The 16,016-nt window shown below is 49.3% G+C and overlaps 1 protein-coding gene across 2 annotated transcripts in view; it reads right to left on the bottom strand.

The window, feature by feature from the left end:
* Nucleotides 1-5,084: 5,084 nt before the first annotated feature.
* Nucleotides 5,085-16,016, bottom strand: part of LOC137528726 (class I histocompatibility antigen, F10 alpha chain-like) — a 116,134-nt gene continuing 105,202 nt past the window's right edge. For both annotated transcript variants that reach the window (XM_068250238.1, XM_068250239.1), the window contains exons 6-8: nucleotides 15,749-15,790; nucleotides 5,915-5,935; nucleotides 5,085-5,828 (exon numbers count right to left, since the gene is read on the bottom strand). In XM_068250238.1, coding sequence (XP_068106339.1) covers nucleotides 5,785-5,828; nucleotides 5,915-5,935; nucleotides 15,749-15,790 — 107 coding nt within the window. In that variant the 3' untranslated portion in view covers nucleotides 5,085-5,784. The remainder of the gene's footprint in view (nucleotides 5,829-5,914; nucleotides 5,936-15,748; nucleotides 15,791-16,016) is intronic.

Below are 16,016 nucleotides of genomic sequence, written 5' to 3'. Positions count from 1 at the left end.
ATTTTTCCGTATAAACTTCCGCATAGACTGAATTTCCATGCGGATTATTGTGGACATTTTTCCGCATAAGGGCATAAGCATCCGCATACAATGAATTTTCGATGCTGGTCGAAAACGCAAATATTTCTGAAGATTTTCGTGAAAATTCGCCAAAACCGAAAACGGGATTTTCGATGCGAAACTGCTACATGCTACATTAGCACTATCCAGGAGCGCCAAAGGGAGGATTCCCAATGCCCCCTTTTTATACAACCAGGGGGACCGCGGGTCCCAGGCCCTCTCACTGCCTGGGAACCACAACGGCATCCCGGAGGGGGAGGCTAGGTGGTGCAGGCGACCCTCCCCCCCCCCCCCCCCCCCAAGCATGGCCAGTGCCGGGAGAGCCGTCTGCACCCACCTCCCAATATTAGAAACAGGCACTTACCTTAACATCCATTGCGTTCTGCTACAACTTAACTTGGGGGCACCACATGAGAAAGGAGTGAAGCATGGGTCACCCCAAGCTTTAGAGCTCAGGGCTGGCTCACATACAACACTCCAGAGGGGGGGGGGGGGGAGGACAGGCACAGACTACTCACTCCAGGGCTCACACCACCAGAGCAAGCCATCCACCACCTGCCTCCAAAGGATACAAACTGCAAAAAATGCTTTCCATGAGAAAATTAATGCGCATGTAGCAGAACGCAATGGACGTTAAGGTAAGTGCCTGTTTTTAATATTGGGAGGTGGGTGCGGACGGCTCTCCCTGGCGCTGGCCACACTTGGGGGGGGGGGGGGTCGGCTGCGCCACCCAGCCTCCCCCTCCGGGGTGCCACTGTGGTTCCCAGGCAGTGAGAGAGCCTGGGACCCTGCGGTCCCCCCGGTTGTATAAAAAGGGGGGCATTGGGAATCCTCCCCGTGGCGCTCCTGGATAGTGCTAATGTAGCATGAACTTATTCCCGCAGGGCGACCGCTTTGCAGTATTGGTTTTTTGACCCTGCATAGTTTGGCATGCGAAAGCAAATGCATATTTGCATGAGCATTGCCTCATTAATAGTCAATTAGGCCAGATTTGGAAAGCCAGACTTCCTAGGGTTAAACTTGGTGTTTGAGCACGCATACATTTTCTAATGGAAAGCCTAAAGGTGGGTACACACATCAGATAAAAGTCTTTGGAAAATGAAAGATCACAGACCAATGTTACCCCCTTCCATGTAGTATGAGAGCCATACCTACACAGTCTATTCTATTGAGCTGAACTCCCCATCAGATCAAATTTTTTTGCAAGATGCTGCACACAAAGATGCTGTACACATGCAACAGATCAGTATCTGCAAAAGATCTGTTCCTGCAAAAAATCAGTTTCTGCAAAATGCATTCATAGTCTATGATATCTGCAGATCTCATGCTGGGCATACACGGTATGTTTTCTACCATGTAATCGAGCCGCTGATGGCTCGATTGATAATTTCCGACGTGTCCGATACCCCGCCGGATCGATTCTGCGCTCGATACCGGCGGGCAGGACAAAAGAAGAAACGAGTGGAAAATAAGAAAGCGCTCGATTACACGGTAGAAAATGTACCATGTATGCCCAGCATAATACACACCTTGTTTGACAGACATTCATCTGCAGATCAGACAATCATCTGCAGATCCAAAGATCCATCCTGGTTGATCTGATCTGCAGATGATTGTCCGTTAAACAAGGTGTGTATGAGATCTGCAGATATAGACTATGAATGTATTTTGTAGGTACTGATCTTTTGCAGGAACTGATCTTTTGCGTCTGTACAGCATCTGTGTGTGCAGCATCTTGCAAAGATTTCTGTCTGATGGGGAGTTCAGCTCCATAGAATAGACTGTGTAGGTATGGCTCTCATACTACATGAAGGGTGGTAAGATTGGTCTGTGATCTTTGATTTTCCAAAGACTTTTATCTGATGTGTGTACCCACCTTTATTCTTCTTGCTTCAAGGTTGAGGCACGTACTCTATTAGATAGATAGAAGATGCGGCGTATGCTACGACGCGGGTCGGCTAGTAAGTGGTAAAAAGGCTAAAAGCTCAGGGGGTGTGGTGAAGATGCAGTTGCCAGCCACCTGGTCCTCCTAAACCCCCTTTTAGGCTCCAGGCAGGTGCTCTGAATGCCTTGTAGAAGAACCCAGCCCTGATGAGCACACCTCTTGTATTTGTTTCATTGGGAACATGGCTGACCATTTCATATGATAACAGAACATTCCTATCACTATAACATTTTCATAGGTAAGCATTGCACAAAACAACAGATGGAAATGTAACAAGCTGGTCTTTCGGGGTCGTTGTAGCCAAGAATCTAGCTTACATACAAGAGTCCAGGAAGGCTGTGTAAATATCTGGCACGCTGGATCTTTAAAGGGACTCCGAGCAGTGCGGAAACTATGGAAAGATGCATATCATTTTAAAGCTCTCTTTCTCCTCTTTCCAATGATATATAAACCACTGCCCTACGCCTTTTAGTTTTCGCGATTTTTGCGATTTAAATCGCGAAAATAAAGAAAACTAAAAGGCGTAGAGTGACGATTTAGGGGTCGTCAGAAAGAGGCGAAAGAGAGCTTTAAAGAGACTCCGTAACAAAAATTGCATCCTGTTTTTTATCATCCTACAAGTTCTAAAAGCTATTCTAATGTGTTCTGGCTAACTGCAGCACTTTATACTTTCACTGTCTCTGTAATAAATCAATGTATCTTTCCCCTGTCAGACTTGTCAGCCTGTGTCTGGAAGGCTGCCAAGTTCTTCAGTTTTGTCGTTCTGCTATGAACTCCCCCTTCCAGGCCCCTCTCTGCACACTGCCTGTGTGTTATTTAGGATTATAGCAGCTTCTCTCATCTTTTACAAGCTGGATAAATCGTCCTCTGAGCTGGCTGGGCTTTCACATACTGAGGAATTACAAACAAGGGCAAAGCTGTTTGCAGGAAGAAAAGAGCAGCCTGAAACTTCAGTGCATGGGGGAAAGAAACACACAAATGATCTCTTGAGATTCAAAAGGAATGCTGTATACAGCCTGCTTGTGTATGGATGTATTTTCTATGTGTGGACATACTGTACATCAACCTACTTCCTGTTTTGGTGGCCATTTTGTTTGTTTACAAACAAACTTTTAAAAACTGTTTTTAACCACTTTTAATGCGACGAGGAGCGGCGAAATTGTGACAGAGGGTAATAGGAGATGTCCCCTAACGCACTGGTATGTTTACTTTTGAGCGATTTTAACAATACAGATTCTCTTTAAAATGATATCCATCTTTCCATAGTTACATTGTATTACACAGGGCGACTTTTTCTGCTGAATGGAGCTGCTGACTTTGAGAAAAAGTCGTCCTGTGTAATACAATGTAACTATGGAAAGATGGATATCATTTTAAAGCTCTCTTTCTCCTCTTTCGGACGACCCCCAAATCGTCTCTCTTCGCCTTTTAGTTTTCTTTATTTTCGCGATTGAAATCGCGGCCGCGGCAATTTCAATCGCAAAAATCGTGAAAACTAAAAGGCGTAGCGCGGCGGTTTATATATCATTGGAAAGAGGAGAAAGAGAGCTTTAAAATGATATGCATCTTTTCATAGTTTCCGCACTGCTCGGAGTCCCTTTAAAGTGAACCTGAAGTAGAAATTTGAACAAAAGTTACCTCAAAAGAGGGAGGCCTCTAGATAGTCCTGCTGTTTCCTCCATCGCCCTCGCCGATCCAGTATTAGGACTCCCTAAGCAAATTCAAAAAGAGCTTGATGGATTTGCTCTCACAACCGCACTGGCACATAGAGTATGGTTCCCGCCTGTGCAGTAGCATGGAGCCACTCATACATGGCTTTTTCCTCTGTTCATGACCAAGCGGCTTTGTGTTACTGTGCAGACGTGACTCCCGCAGGCCCAGTGTGGCCGCGCTCATTCACAGAGGGTAACTCAGCGATGAAGAAGAGGGTAACGGCGAACGTCTGTGAAGGTGAGGAGGACATGGGTAGCCTCTGGATCTTCCAGAGGCTACCCTCTACGTTGATAAGCATTCAACTTTTGCTTATATTTAGCGGTTATCACGAGTCAGGCTAGGGGTGGAAAAACCAAGCCAGGAGCGGTAACCACAAGCATGACTCGTGGTAGCTGCTGGCAGAACTGTGCAAAGCATAGCGTGCACCGGCCTTTTCACTCATTCACCTCCCGGGGGATCCAGACGCCAGCAGTCATTCCCTTTCCTGTCCTCTGAGTCTCTGTATCGCTCGGGTGAGAGCGTCGTTTGTTGTCATGACGACAGATGGCAATCTCACAACAGGGTACAGTGCCACCCGAAGGACGGAGGGAGAATTGCAGCGCTGGATCCCAGGGAGGTGAGTGCTTGGGCTGCTGCAGATCTGTCTGCAGTGTGACTTTGTTTCCCGGTTTTAGGGTCTAAATGCCTGCAAAAAAATTGCACCGCTTTTAAAAAAATCTGGAAAGAATCAGACCGCCAAGGGGGTTAAGCAACACTGATGAGCAAATGCAGTAGGCTGCATGGTGGCTTAGTGGGTAGTGCTCTCGTCTTGCTGTGCTGGGTCCCCGGTTCGAATCATACCAAGGGGCACAGAGACTGTATGTTCTCCCCGTGTCTGCATGGGTTTTTCTGGGCACTCCGATTTCCTCCCACATATGTACAGATAAGTTATTTGGCTTTCCCTTAAATTGGCTCTAGACTACGATGCCTACACTACATGATATAGACATATGACTATAGTAGGGATTAGATTGTAAGGCCCTCTGAGGACCAGGTAAGTGACAAGACAATATACTCTGTAAATCGCTGTGGAAGCGTATAAATACTAAATAATAATAAAGTGCATTGTTCTCCTTATCCCACCCACAGGAAGCCATACTCAACCCCCTCCTACCCATAGCAACAGTACACAATGTAGGGTATATTGTACAGGGCTAATTGCCCGCTGTGTCAGCCTGATGGATCGACCTCCATACTTACAGGCTGCTTATAAAAAGTGCCTACTCATCTTTATGCAATAATTAAGATTCCAAGAATATTCACTTGTGAACAAAATCTTTGGAAGCTATAAGATATTCTGTTTCAGAAATCAATAATGCAATGCACATTTATTCCTTCACCTTTATTTCTGGATTTTAAATTTTTCAATCCTTTCTACAATGCACGTTTCCCTATCCCAAACTCTATAATAGACATCGAGAATTAGGGCTGTGTGTCTTACACACTAGTGCACATCCATAAACACCTTTTCTTCTGGAGGGTGAGGATGTAGGGAAGCCCACATGGGGGCGGGATCACAACATTCTTCTTTTACTTCATCGGTGGTTGCCTACATACAGTAACCCTAACAGTGTGAGTGAAACCATTGCCATTGTCTGTGACCTCACTGCTCTATAAGTTCTTCCCTTTGTTCTCTGCTGTCTTGGAGGTGTTTTTGAGTCCATCGGTTACAGGAGCGCTTCTCATCTGGGAAGCATCCAATAAGAAAGTCTGATGATGTCATCATTAATGATGTCACAGGGGTGGGGTATCCTACATCTGTAATGCCCGACCCCTTCCAGGCTAAAGTGGGATCCTCATTAAAATGTAATTGGTGGATGGCAGAACTAAGAGCCACTAACGTGGTCCACATTATTTTTTGCATAGATTCTACATAAGTAAAAATACATCTCATCCAATGTCGTCCAGTGATAAGTCTGATGTAACAGTGACATGTTGTGTTTGGCAAGGTGAGAACATTTCATACAAGGGGGACACAGTGATTGACGCACACAGAAGTTCCTGTAACAGAAAGATCTTCAGATTGCTCAGCAGCGATCACATGACCCTCTCTGTAGCCCAGGGCAATGTCCTGTAGATATATAAAGTGGTGATTGTTCTGTATCAGGCCAGATCACACTGAGCTCTACAGAGACCATTCTTCTCCTCCTCACTTACCATCTTCTGCTAATTCCCATCCTGGAAGAGGAAGAACACCATTAGGTTTGTGTATTCTGCTGCATCTTCTAGTTAAAAGGGACCAGCTGCCTAACCCCCCCCCCCCCCCACCCCCTTTAAAGAGAACCTGTAACCAAAAGATTTTTTTACCCTTCCTGGCTCCAGCGGGGGCACTGTTGCAGCTCTCCGCACGGAGATAGGCAAAAATAGCCAATCTCCGTCGGGTCCGCTCTACTACGCAGGTGCAGGAGACTTTCATCTGTGCAGTAGAGCGGCCCGACAGCGAGGCTGAGAGCCGATACTGCGCCTGTGATGGAGCCGGGAAGGTAAATATTTACATCCACGTTGTGCTTTTTCACGGCCGCGGTGGGTCCGAGGAGGACGGGGGGAGCCTCAATAGAATCTGGAGGCTTCGCCCACCCGAGGTGAGTACCCCCCAGGGAAGGTTTTTCTTGTTACAGGTTTTATTTAAGGACAAAGCCATTTTAAATGCGTGGAGGAGGGGTGTGTTGGGGGGTCAGGCAGCCGGATCCACAGTATAGTTAGCTAGGCATGGTGTCCCCAGTGTAGCCAGGTGTCCCCGTATTGCCAGCAAGCTTTACTCACCTCCCAGTCTCCAGCGATGAGCAGCTCTAGCCCCCTCCGCTCTTGCCGGCATTCCCACTTGCACTGCCGCTAAGTTCCGGGTCGCAGCTTGATGATGTCATCAAGCCGGGACCCGACACTTAAAGAGAATCTGAAGCGAGTATAAAACTCGCTTCTTCTCTTATATATAGCAGGGGCATGTGTGCCCCTGCTAATCCGCCGCAATACCGCCGCACAACGGGGGTCCCTTCACCCCCAAACCCACCCCAGTCCAGAGCGGAATCTCTTCCGCATAGAGGCAGGGCTAACTGCCGCAGCCCTGCCTCATGCGCGTCTATCAGACGCGTATCTCCGCCTCTCCCCCGCCCCTCTCAGTCTTCCTTCACTGAGAGGGGCGGGGGAGAGGCGGCGATGCGCGTCTGATAGACGCGCTGAGAGGCAGGGCTGCAGCCGTTAGCCCTGCCTCTCGGAGCAGCAAAATCTACGACCAATTTGGTCGTTGATTTTACGGGGGTGGGTTTGGGGAGTAAGGGACCCCCGTTGTGCGGCGGTATTGCGGCGGATTAGCAGGGGCACACATGCCCCTGCTATATATGAGACAAGAAGCGAGATTTTTACTCGCTTCAGTGTCTCTTTAAGGCAGAGTGAACGGGGATCCCGGATAGAGCAGAGCGGAGCGACGATCACCGGGGGAACATCAGGAAGGTGAGTCTCCGTCCTCTTCTTCCCATCAGAACGATCGGCCAGTGATCGTAGTGATCACATGATCAGGAGCCAATCGCGAGGGGAGATGTCAGCTGTCATATGACCGCTTAATCTCCCCTCTTGGGTGCGCATTATCACGTCGGGAGTGGAAATGGCAGGTGGCGTAAATCCTACACTGCATCAGAGTTAGGCAGCCACAAGTGCGGCGTAGGATTAATGCTGCACGGTCCCCAGAAGGTTAATCTGAATCGTCACATTCAGGGCCGGATTTACCGTAAGGTACTGTAGGCCTGATGATGGAAAGGCAGCTCACTCCTCTCTTCAAATGCCTCTCTCCCTCCCTCCCTATGCAGAGTACTTATAAGAGTATAAATTAGAGGTTCCTCACCCAGCTCTCAGCATTCCACTGATGGGATCTCCCTGCAGATGGGAGCACCTCTAGCTACTTAATACTGAGGTTCCTCAAGCTACCTAATACTTGAGGGCACCTGTAGGTACTTAGTATTGAGGATACCGCTGGCTACCTGACACTAAAGGGCACCTGTAGCTACCTATGAGGGGCAAGGAAAGTAAAGGAGAAGTGACAGCTGGGACAGCCAGCACATTTGTGGTGCAGTTTGGTGGGGGTTTGTAGGTCCATGGAGGGTGAAGTCTAGGGTTCCAGGACTCCTGTGAGGTAACTCCAAGCCTGCTTATGTTGCTGAACTGGTTACTCAAGTCTTCTGAAGAGATCCCTTCATTAAAGCTCACTGCAGACCCCACTAGTGAGACGTGAAGCTGCAGCAGCCAAAGGGGGCACATATGAAGAGTAGTGATAGAACATGTTAGCCAGAGAAAATTGCCGCAAACTTTACACAGAGTTTGCATTAGCCCTATACTTTAACACGGATCCATTTTTTTGGCAAGTGGGACAGGTCAACCAATTAAGCATTTTTACTACATGCCCTCCTTCCCCCATATTCACTTGCCATTGCAGTCTATAGGGCTTGCCGTGAACATTCTGTTCGCAAACTTTTGCAGAAATGTTTTCAAACAGTTGGCAAATGTTCATTCCTAGGGTAATGACATTGCAGAAGGGACACAGCATATACAAGAGCGGCCGCCACAGTGTAACACAGGACTAATGACACTGCAGAGGGGGGACACAGCATATAGCAGAGGGGCCGCCACAGTAACACAGGAGTAATGACACTGCAGAGGGGACACAGCATACAGCAAAGGGGCCGCCACAGTAACACAGGAGTAATGACACTGCAGAGGGGACACAGCATACAGCAGAGCGGCCGCCACAGTGTAACACAGGCGTAATGACACTGCAGAGGGGACACAGCATGGAGCAGAGCGGCTACTACAGTGTAACACAGGAATAATGACACTGCAGAGGGGACACAGCATGGAGCAGAGCGGCCACTACAGTGTAACACAGGAGTAATGACACTGCAGAGGGGACACAGCATACAGCAGAGCGGCCGCCACAGTGTAACACAGGAGTAACGACAGTGCAGAGGGGACACAGCATGGAGCAGAGCGGCCACTACAGTGTAACACAGGAGTAATGACACTGCAGAGGGGACACAGCATACAGCAGAGCGGCCACTATAGTGTAACACAGGAGTAATGATACTGCAGAGGGGGCACAGCATACAGCAGAGCGGCCACGACAGTGTAACAGAGGAGTGATGACACTGCAGATGGGACACAGAATACAGCAGAGCAGCCACCACAGTGTAACACAGGAGTAAGGACACTGCAGAGGGGGCATAGCATATAGCAGAGTGGCCACTATAGTGTAACACAGGCGTAATGACACTGCAGAGGGGACACAGCATACAGCAGAGCGGCCACTATAGTGTAACACAGGAGTAATGACACTGCAGAAGGGACACAGCATACAGCAGAGCGGCCGCCACAGTGTAACACAGGAGTGATGACACTGCAGAGGGGACACAGGATACAGCAGAGCGGCCACTATAGTGTAACAGAGGAGTGATGACACTGCAGATGGGACACAGAATACAGCAGAGCAGCCACCACAGTGTAACACAGGAGTAAGGACACTGCAGAGGGGGCACAGCATATAGCAGAGTGGCCACTATAGTGTAACACAGGCGTAATGACACTGCAGATGGGACACAGCATACAGCAGAGCGGCCACTATAGTGTAACACAGGCGTAATGACACTGCAGAGGGGACATTATAGTGTAACACAGGAGTGATGACACTGCAGAGGGGACACAGCATATAGCAGAGCGGCCACTATAGTGTAACACAGGAGTAATGATACTGCAGAGGGGGCACAGCATACAGCAGAGCGGCCACGACAGTGTAACACAGGCGTAATGACACTGCAGATGGGACACAGCATATAGCAGAGCGGCCACTATAGTGTAACAGAGGAGTGATGACACTGCAGAGGGGACACAGCATATAGCAGAGCGGCCACTACAGTGTAACACAGGAGTGATGACACTGCAGAGGGGACACAGCATATAGCAGAGCGGCCACTACAGTGTAACACAGGAGTGATGACACTGCAGAGGGGACACAGCATATAGCAGAGTGGCTGCCACAGTGTAACACAGGAGTAATGACACTGCAGAGGGGGCACAGCATATAGCAGAGTGGCCACTATAGTGTAACACAGGAGTAATGACACTGCAGAGGGGGCACAGCATATAGCAGAGTGGCCACTATAGTGTAACACAGGAGTGATGACACTGCAGAGGGGACACAGCATACAGCAGAGTGGCCGCCACAGTGTAACAGGTCAGGTAATGTCTGATTGCCTTATCAACTTTTGATGGTCCTTTCTCTACCATTGTTAAAGCTTACATCTGTTTTTTTAAATTACATTTGCTACTTGCTGTTCAGTACCTTCAACGAGAATCTATTATGGAGGGCAAGTCTGCCATTGTGACCACGGGTAATGGCCGGGGAATCAGGGTTCGATTCTGGTCCGGAGTTGGAGCCTGAGAAACGGCTACCACCACACATCCAAGGAAGGCAGCAGGCATGGCATGCACGTCCCGAGGTAGTGACCAGAAATAACAATACAGGAGGACTTTTAAGGCCCTGCTGTAGATGAGATGAATCAACTTTAAATACTTTAACGAGAATCTGTTATGGAGGGCAATGATGACACCACTTGCCTTTCACGAGAATCCTATTATGGAGGGCAAGTCTGCCATCCATTCAAGTGAAAGGTATGCACTGACTGCCAGGTATAATACAATGTGCAGTCACAGATGCAGTGGAAGGTATGCAGCCATTGATTGCAAACAGCTGTTTGTGTAGTGATGGCCGTGCTGGACTGGTACACACGATGGCGAGAGTGCAGGCGATGGGGGTTTTCAAGCCCATATGGTTGGGCTGAGGTAGCTCAATGACAGAACAGCAGTGACTGTCCAGCTGATCGTATTTGGTCTGTCCACAATGAAGCAATGACCTTGTCAACAGACACTCACTCATATAGCCGGTCATTGCTTCATTGTGATATGCAAGCCCCTTCAACGCGGCAAGGTAACGATCACGAAGGGGAACTGACACATGTACATGCCCTTTGTTTTGTTGTTGCAGCTGCAGCCGCAGCGCAGCCAGAAAAATTAGGCATGTACATGCACCAGAAACATTATTATACTTTTATGTAAGCGGCCGGTGCTAGCAGCGGCCTAAAAATTCAGGAATCCACCTAAAGTCCTGGACCCTGTTGGTGGTGGCGGAGAAGGCAATCAAGCGGCCTGCAGGCAGAGATGCTGTGTGGGGACCGACTTAGTCTTCTTGGGGCAGGCAGTAGTGGCCGGCAGGCAGGCAGAGATACCGCGAGGGGTGACTGACTTAGTCTTCGGGCGAGGAGTAGCCCTCCGGGATCCATGCCTCATTCATTTTGATAAAGGTGAGGTACTGAACACTTTTGTGACTTCTCTTCTCAGTGACAATGCCTCCAGCTGCGCTGAAGGTCCTTTCTGACAGGACGCTTGAGGCAGGGCAAGACAGAAGTTGGATGGCAAATTGGGACAGCTCTGGCCAAGGGTTCATCGCTGCTCACAGTGTCTACATCCACACTTAAAGCCAGGTAGTCAGCTACCTGCCGTTCCTGGCGTTGGTGGAGGGTGGATCCGGAAGGGCTAAGGTGAGGCATTGGACTAAAGAATGTCGGCATGTCCGACATCACTATGAGATCGCTGGAGCGTCCTGTCCCTGCCTGCGTGGACATGGTAGAAGGATTAGTGGCAGTGGTACCTTTATTCCGTTGTGCTGTGACATCACCCTTAAAAGCACTGTAAAGCATAGTTGCCACCTTGTTCTGCATGTGCTGCATCCTTTCTGTCTTCAGGGGAGTTGGTAACATGTCCGCCACTTTGGGCCTATACCGAGGGTCTAGTAGCGTGGCCTCCCAGTACAGCTCATTCCCCTTGAGTTTTTTTATACGGGGTCTCTCAACAGGCTGGACAGCATGAAAAACGCCATCTGCACAAAGTTGGATCCAGATGTACTATCCATCTCCTCTTGCTCTTCCTCAGTGAAGTCAGGTAAGTCCTCTTCCTCCCCCCAGCCATGAACAATACCACGGGAACGTCGAGCAGCACAAGCCCCCTGCTGCGGTTGTTCTTCTGTCGCCGCCTCCTCCTCCAAAGAAACACCTTCCTCATCATCTGAGTCTGACTCCTCTTCCCCACACCTCCTCCCTCTGTGCTGCCGCAGGTGTTGAGGAAACACCTGGGTCTGATGTGAATTGATCCCACAACGCTTCCGCCCGTAATTGTTCCTCTTCACGTTCCTCCACAGCTTGATCCACCACTCTACGCACGGCACGCTCCAGGAAGTAAGCGTACAGGATCAAGTCACTGATGGTGCCTTCATTGCGACTCACCAGGTTGGTCACCTCCTCAAACGGCCACATGAGCCTGCATGCATTTTGCACCAGATTCCAGTTGTTGGGCCAGAACATCCCCATCTCCCCAGATTGTGTCTTTTACTGTAATTATACAGGTACTGGGTGACGGCTTTCTCCTGTTCTAGCCAGCGAGAGAACATGACCAGGGTCGAATTCCAGCGAGTAGGGCTATCACATATCAAGCGTCTCACTGGCAAGTTGTTTTTCTGCTGAATGTCCGCAAAGCGTGCCATGGCCATGTAAGACCACCTGAAATGCCCACACAACATTCTGGCCTGCTTCAGGATGTCCTCTAAGCCTGGGTACTTTGTCACAAATCTTTGAATGACTAGATTCAGCACATGTGCCATGCAGGGTACATGTGTCAGCTTTCCCAAATTCAAAGCGGAAAGGAGATTGCTGCCGTTGTCACACACCATGTTGCCGATCTCCAGCTGGTGCGGGGTCAGCCACTGATCCACCTGTTTGTTAAGAGCAGCCAGGAGAGCTGCTCCAGTGTGACTCTCCGCTTTGAGGCAAGACATGTCTAAGATGGCGTGACACCATCGAACCTGGCATGCAGCATAGGCCCTGGGGAGCTGGGGCTGTGTAGCTGGAGAGGAGATCACTGCACCAGCCAAGGAGGAGGAGGAGGAGGTTGACGACAGCGAAGAGGATGTAGCAGGCGGAGAGGATGTGGCAGGAGTCCTGCCTGCAAGACGTGGAGGTGTTACAAGTTGGTCCGCTGCACAGCCACGTACTCCCTGCTTGCTATCGGTCACCAGGTTGACCCAATGGGCTGTGTACGTAATGTACCTGCCCTGACCGTGCTTGGCAGCCCAGGCATCCATGGTCAGATGGACCTGTGACCCAATGCTGTTCGCCAGAGATGACACCACTTGCCTCTCAACTTCATGGTACAGTTTGGGTATCGCCTTTTTAGAGAAATAATTCCGGCCTGGCATCTTCCACTGTGGTGTCCCAATGACCACAGGCCTCAGAGTCCACCAGCTGGTATGGTAACAGCTGGGCTGGCGAGCTAACAGTTCCGCCAAGCCAGCTGTCAGATGCTGGGCGAGGGGGTGAATGGCAGACATTGGCTTCTTACGCTCAAAGATTTCCTTCACAGACACCTGGCTGCTGTGGGCAGAGGAGCAGGAACCGCTCAAGGTGAGAGGCGGAGTGGAGAAGGGTGGCTGTGATTGTGAAGGTGCAAGGGAGAAAGATGCTGAAGATGATGCACCTGAAGGAGGAAGAGGAGAAGGAGGGTGGCTTTTCTTTTGTGTGCTGCTTTTGCTCAGGTGCTCTTCCCATTGCAGTTTGTGCCTTTTCTCCATGTGCCTCCGTAAGGCACTTGTCCCTAGGTGGGTGTTGGCCTTTCCACGGCTCAATTCTTGGAGGCTGAGAGTACAGATGGCATTGCTCTGATATGAGGCAGACACATTAAAAAATTTCCAAACCGCTGAGCCCCCCTGGGGTGATGGCACTATGGTGGCATCAGCAGCTGACATTGAAGGGCATGTTGGCTGGCTGTACATAGGTGGCGATACATGCCGCCGAACACTGCCACCAGCTGTTTCTGACGACGAGCTCCCCCTGCTTCTTTCAGGGACTCGACTCCTCCTACTCCTCTCTGACACCCTATCTGAACTGTCCCCTTGGTCATCTTGTCTATTAGGAACTCATGTGGGATCCGTATCATCATAATCATCCTGCCCAGCTTCGCTTGCCTCAGACACCTCCAAAACTGCACCAAAAGCAGGTACTTCATCATCCTCCTTCTCACACATTACGTCCATAGTGTTGCCTAACTGGCACATATGAGGTGGTGTAACTTGCTTAGCACCTTCATCTTGTTGTATTAGTAGTGGCTGTGGATCAGTGATTTCACCACCAAATAACTACTGCGAAGTGTCAAATGCAGCGGATGTGGTGCTTGTAGTAGCGCTGGTGGCTGCGGAAGATGAGGTGTTCTGTGTTAAATAGTCAACCTCGTCCTTACAATCTTGGGAGTTGATGGCACGTGCCTTCTTCTGAGCACTGTTCTTTGGGCCAGGGCCGTACGAAATCACATCAACACAACCTCGCACAGACCTCTGGGTCTGCCTCTACCTCTTCCTCTACCGGTTTTGTCAGTTTTGTCCATATCGGGGGGGATGAAGTGAAAGGTATGCACTGACTTGGCTAATACAATGTGCAGTCACACAGGTGCAGTTAACAGGTATGCACGGAGTGGTATATCACAATGCGTGCAATCACGTAGGTAGATGGGTGCACTGAACACAACAGGTAGGTATATATTATGCAGGGATGAGGTGGATGCACTCAACACAACAGGTAGGTATATATTATGCAGTGATGGGGTGGATGCACTGAAAACAACAGGTAGGTATATGCAGTGATGAGGTGGGTGCACTCCACACAACAAGTAGGTATATGCAGTGATGAGGTGGGTGCACTCAACACAACAGGTAGGTATATATTATGCAGTGATGAGGTGGGTGCACTCAACACAACAGCTAGGTATATATTATGCAGGGATGAGGTGGATGCACTCAACACAACAGGTAGGTATATATTATGCAGTGATGGGGTGGATGCACTGAAAACAACAGGTAGGTATATGCAGTGATGAGGTGGGTGCACTCCACACAACAAGTAGGTATATGCAGTGATGAGGTGGGTGCACTCAACACAACAGGTAGGTATATATTATGCAGTGGTGAGGTGGATGCACTCAACACAACAGGTAGGTATATATTATGCAGTGATGAGGTGGGTGCACTGAACACAACAGGTAGGTATATGCAGTGATGGGTATTACAATGTGCACCTGTCACACACACAGGTAGTCACTGAATGTGCTAGACCTGGTAGTGGCACACACACAGTATGATTTATCAAGGCTGTCTATGCAACAGAAGTGTCAGTGGGACACACAGAAAATAAAAATAGATCACAAGAACAAGATTAGCTCTCAAAAGAGCTGTTGTGAGGGGTGCTTTTTTAGCAATAAGAATCAGAAAGGAGCAAGCTAAGAAGCCTACAAGAGCCTAACTAATCTTTCCCTATGAGACAGTCTGCAGCAGCTTGCCCTTCTCTCACTATTGCAGGCACACGAGTGACTAAGATGGCCGGCGCTACCTGTCTTTTATAAGGCGGGGAGTGGCTCCAGGAGGGAGTGTAGCCTGATTGGCTACAATGTGCCTGCTGACTGTGATGTAGAGGGTCAAAGTTGTCCCTCATGATGCACTATGGGGGCGAACCGAACTTCCAGAAAAGTTTGCGGTTCTCTGTGATCGCGAACCCCGGAAGATCGCCGGCGAACCGTTCGGGCCATCTCTAATTAGATAGTGAGCCCCTCTGAGGACCAGTTAAGTGACAAGACAATATACTCTGTAAAATGCTGTGGAAGCGTATAAATACTAAATAATAATAAAGTGCATTGTTCATTCCTAGGGTAATGACATTGCAGAAGGGACACAGCATATAGCAGAGCGGCCACTACAGTGTAACACGGGAGTAATGACACTGCAGAGGCGGCCACTATAGTGTAACGCAGGAGTGATGACAATGCAGAGGGGACACAGCATATAGCAGAGCGGCCACCAGTGTAACACAGGAGTGATGACGCTGCAGAGGGGACACAGCAGATAATAATAATACTTACTGGCAGGTGGAGCATAAATTTCACGATTAACAGGAGTCCTCCCTGAAATGAACAGAAAATAATTTAGGAAATAAAGCCAGGAAATATTTCTATCCTGCATCCCCAATGTCCTCTGAGCATTCTGCTATCATCATTTAAAGGGAAGGTTAAGGGTGAGGCCAAAAAAAAAATCAAAATAAAAATCCACTTACCTGGGGCTTCCTCCAGCCCGTGGCAGGCAGGAGGTGCCCTCGGCGCCGCTCCGCAGGCTCCCAGTGGTCTCCGGTGG

The sequence above is a fragment of the Hyperolius riggenbachi genome, chromosome 8 (assembly GCF_040937935.1).
Source record: "Hyperolius riggenbachi isolate aHypRig1 chromosome 8, aHypRig1.pri, whole genome shotgun sequence".
Lineage (NCBI taxonomy): Eukaryota > Metazoa > Chordata > Amphibia > Anura > Hyperoliidae > Hyperolius > Hyperolius riggenbachi.
The sequence above is the reverse complement of the archived record's forward strand: the minus strand, read 5'-3'. Positions and strand labels throughout refer to the sequence as shown.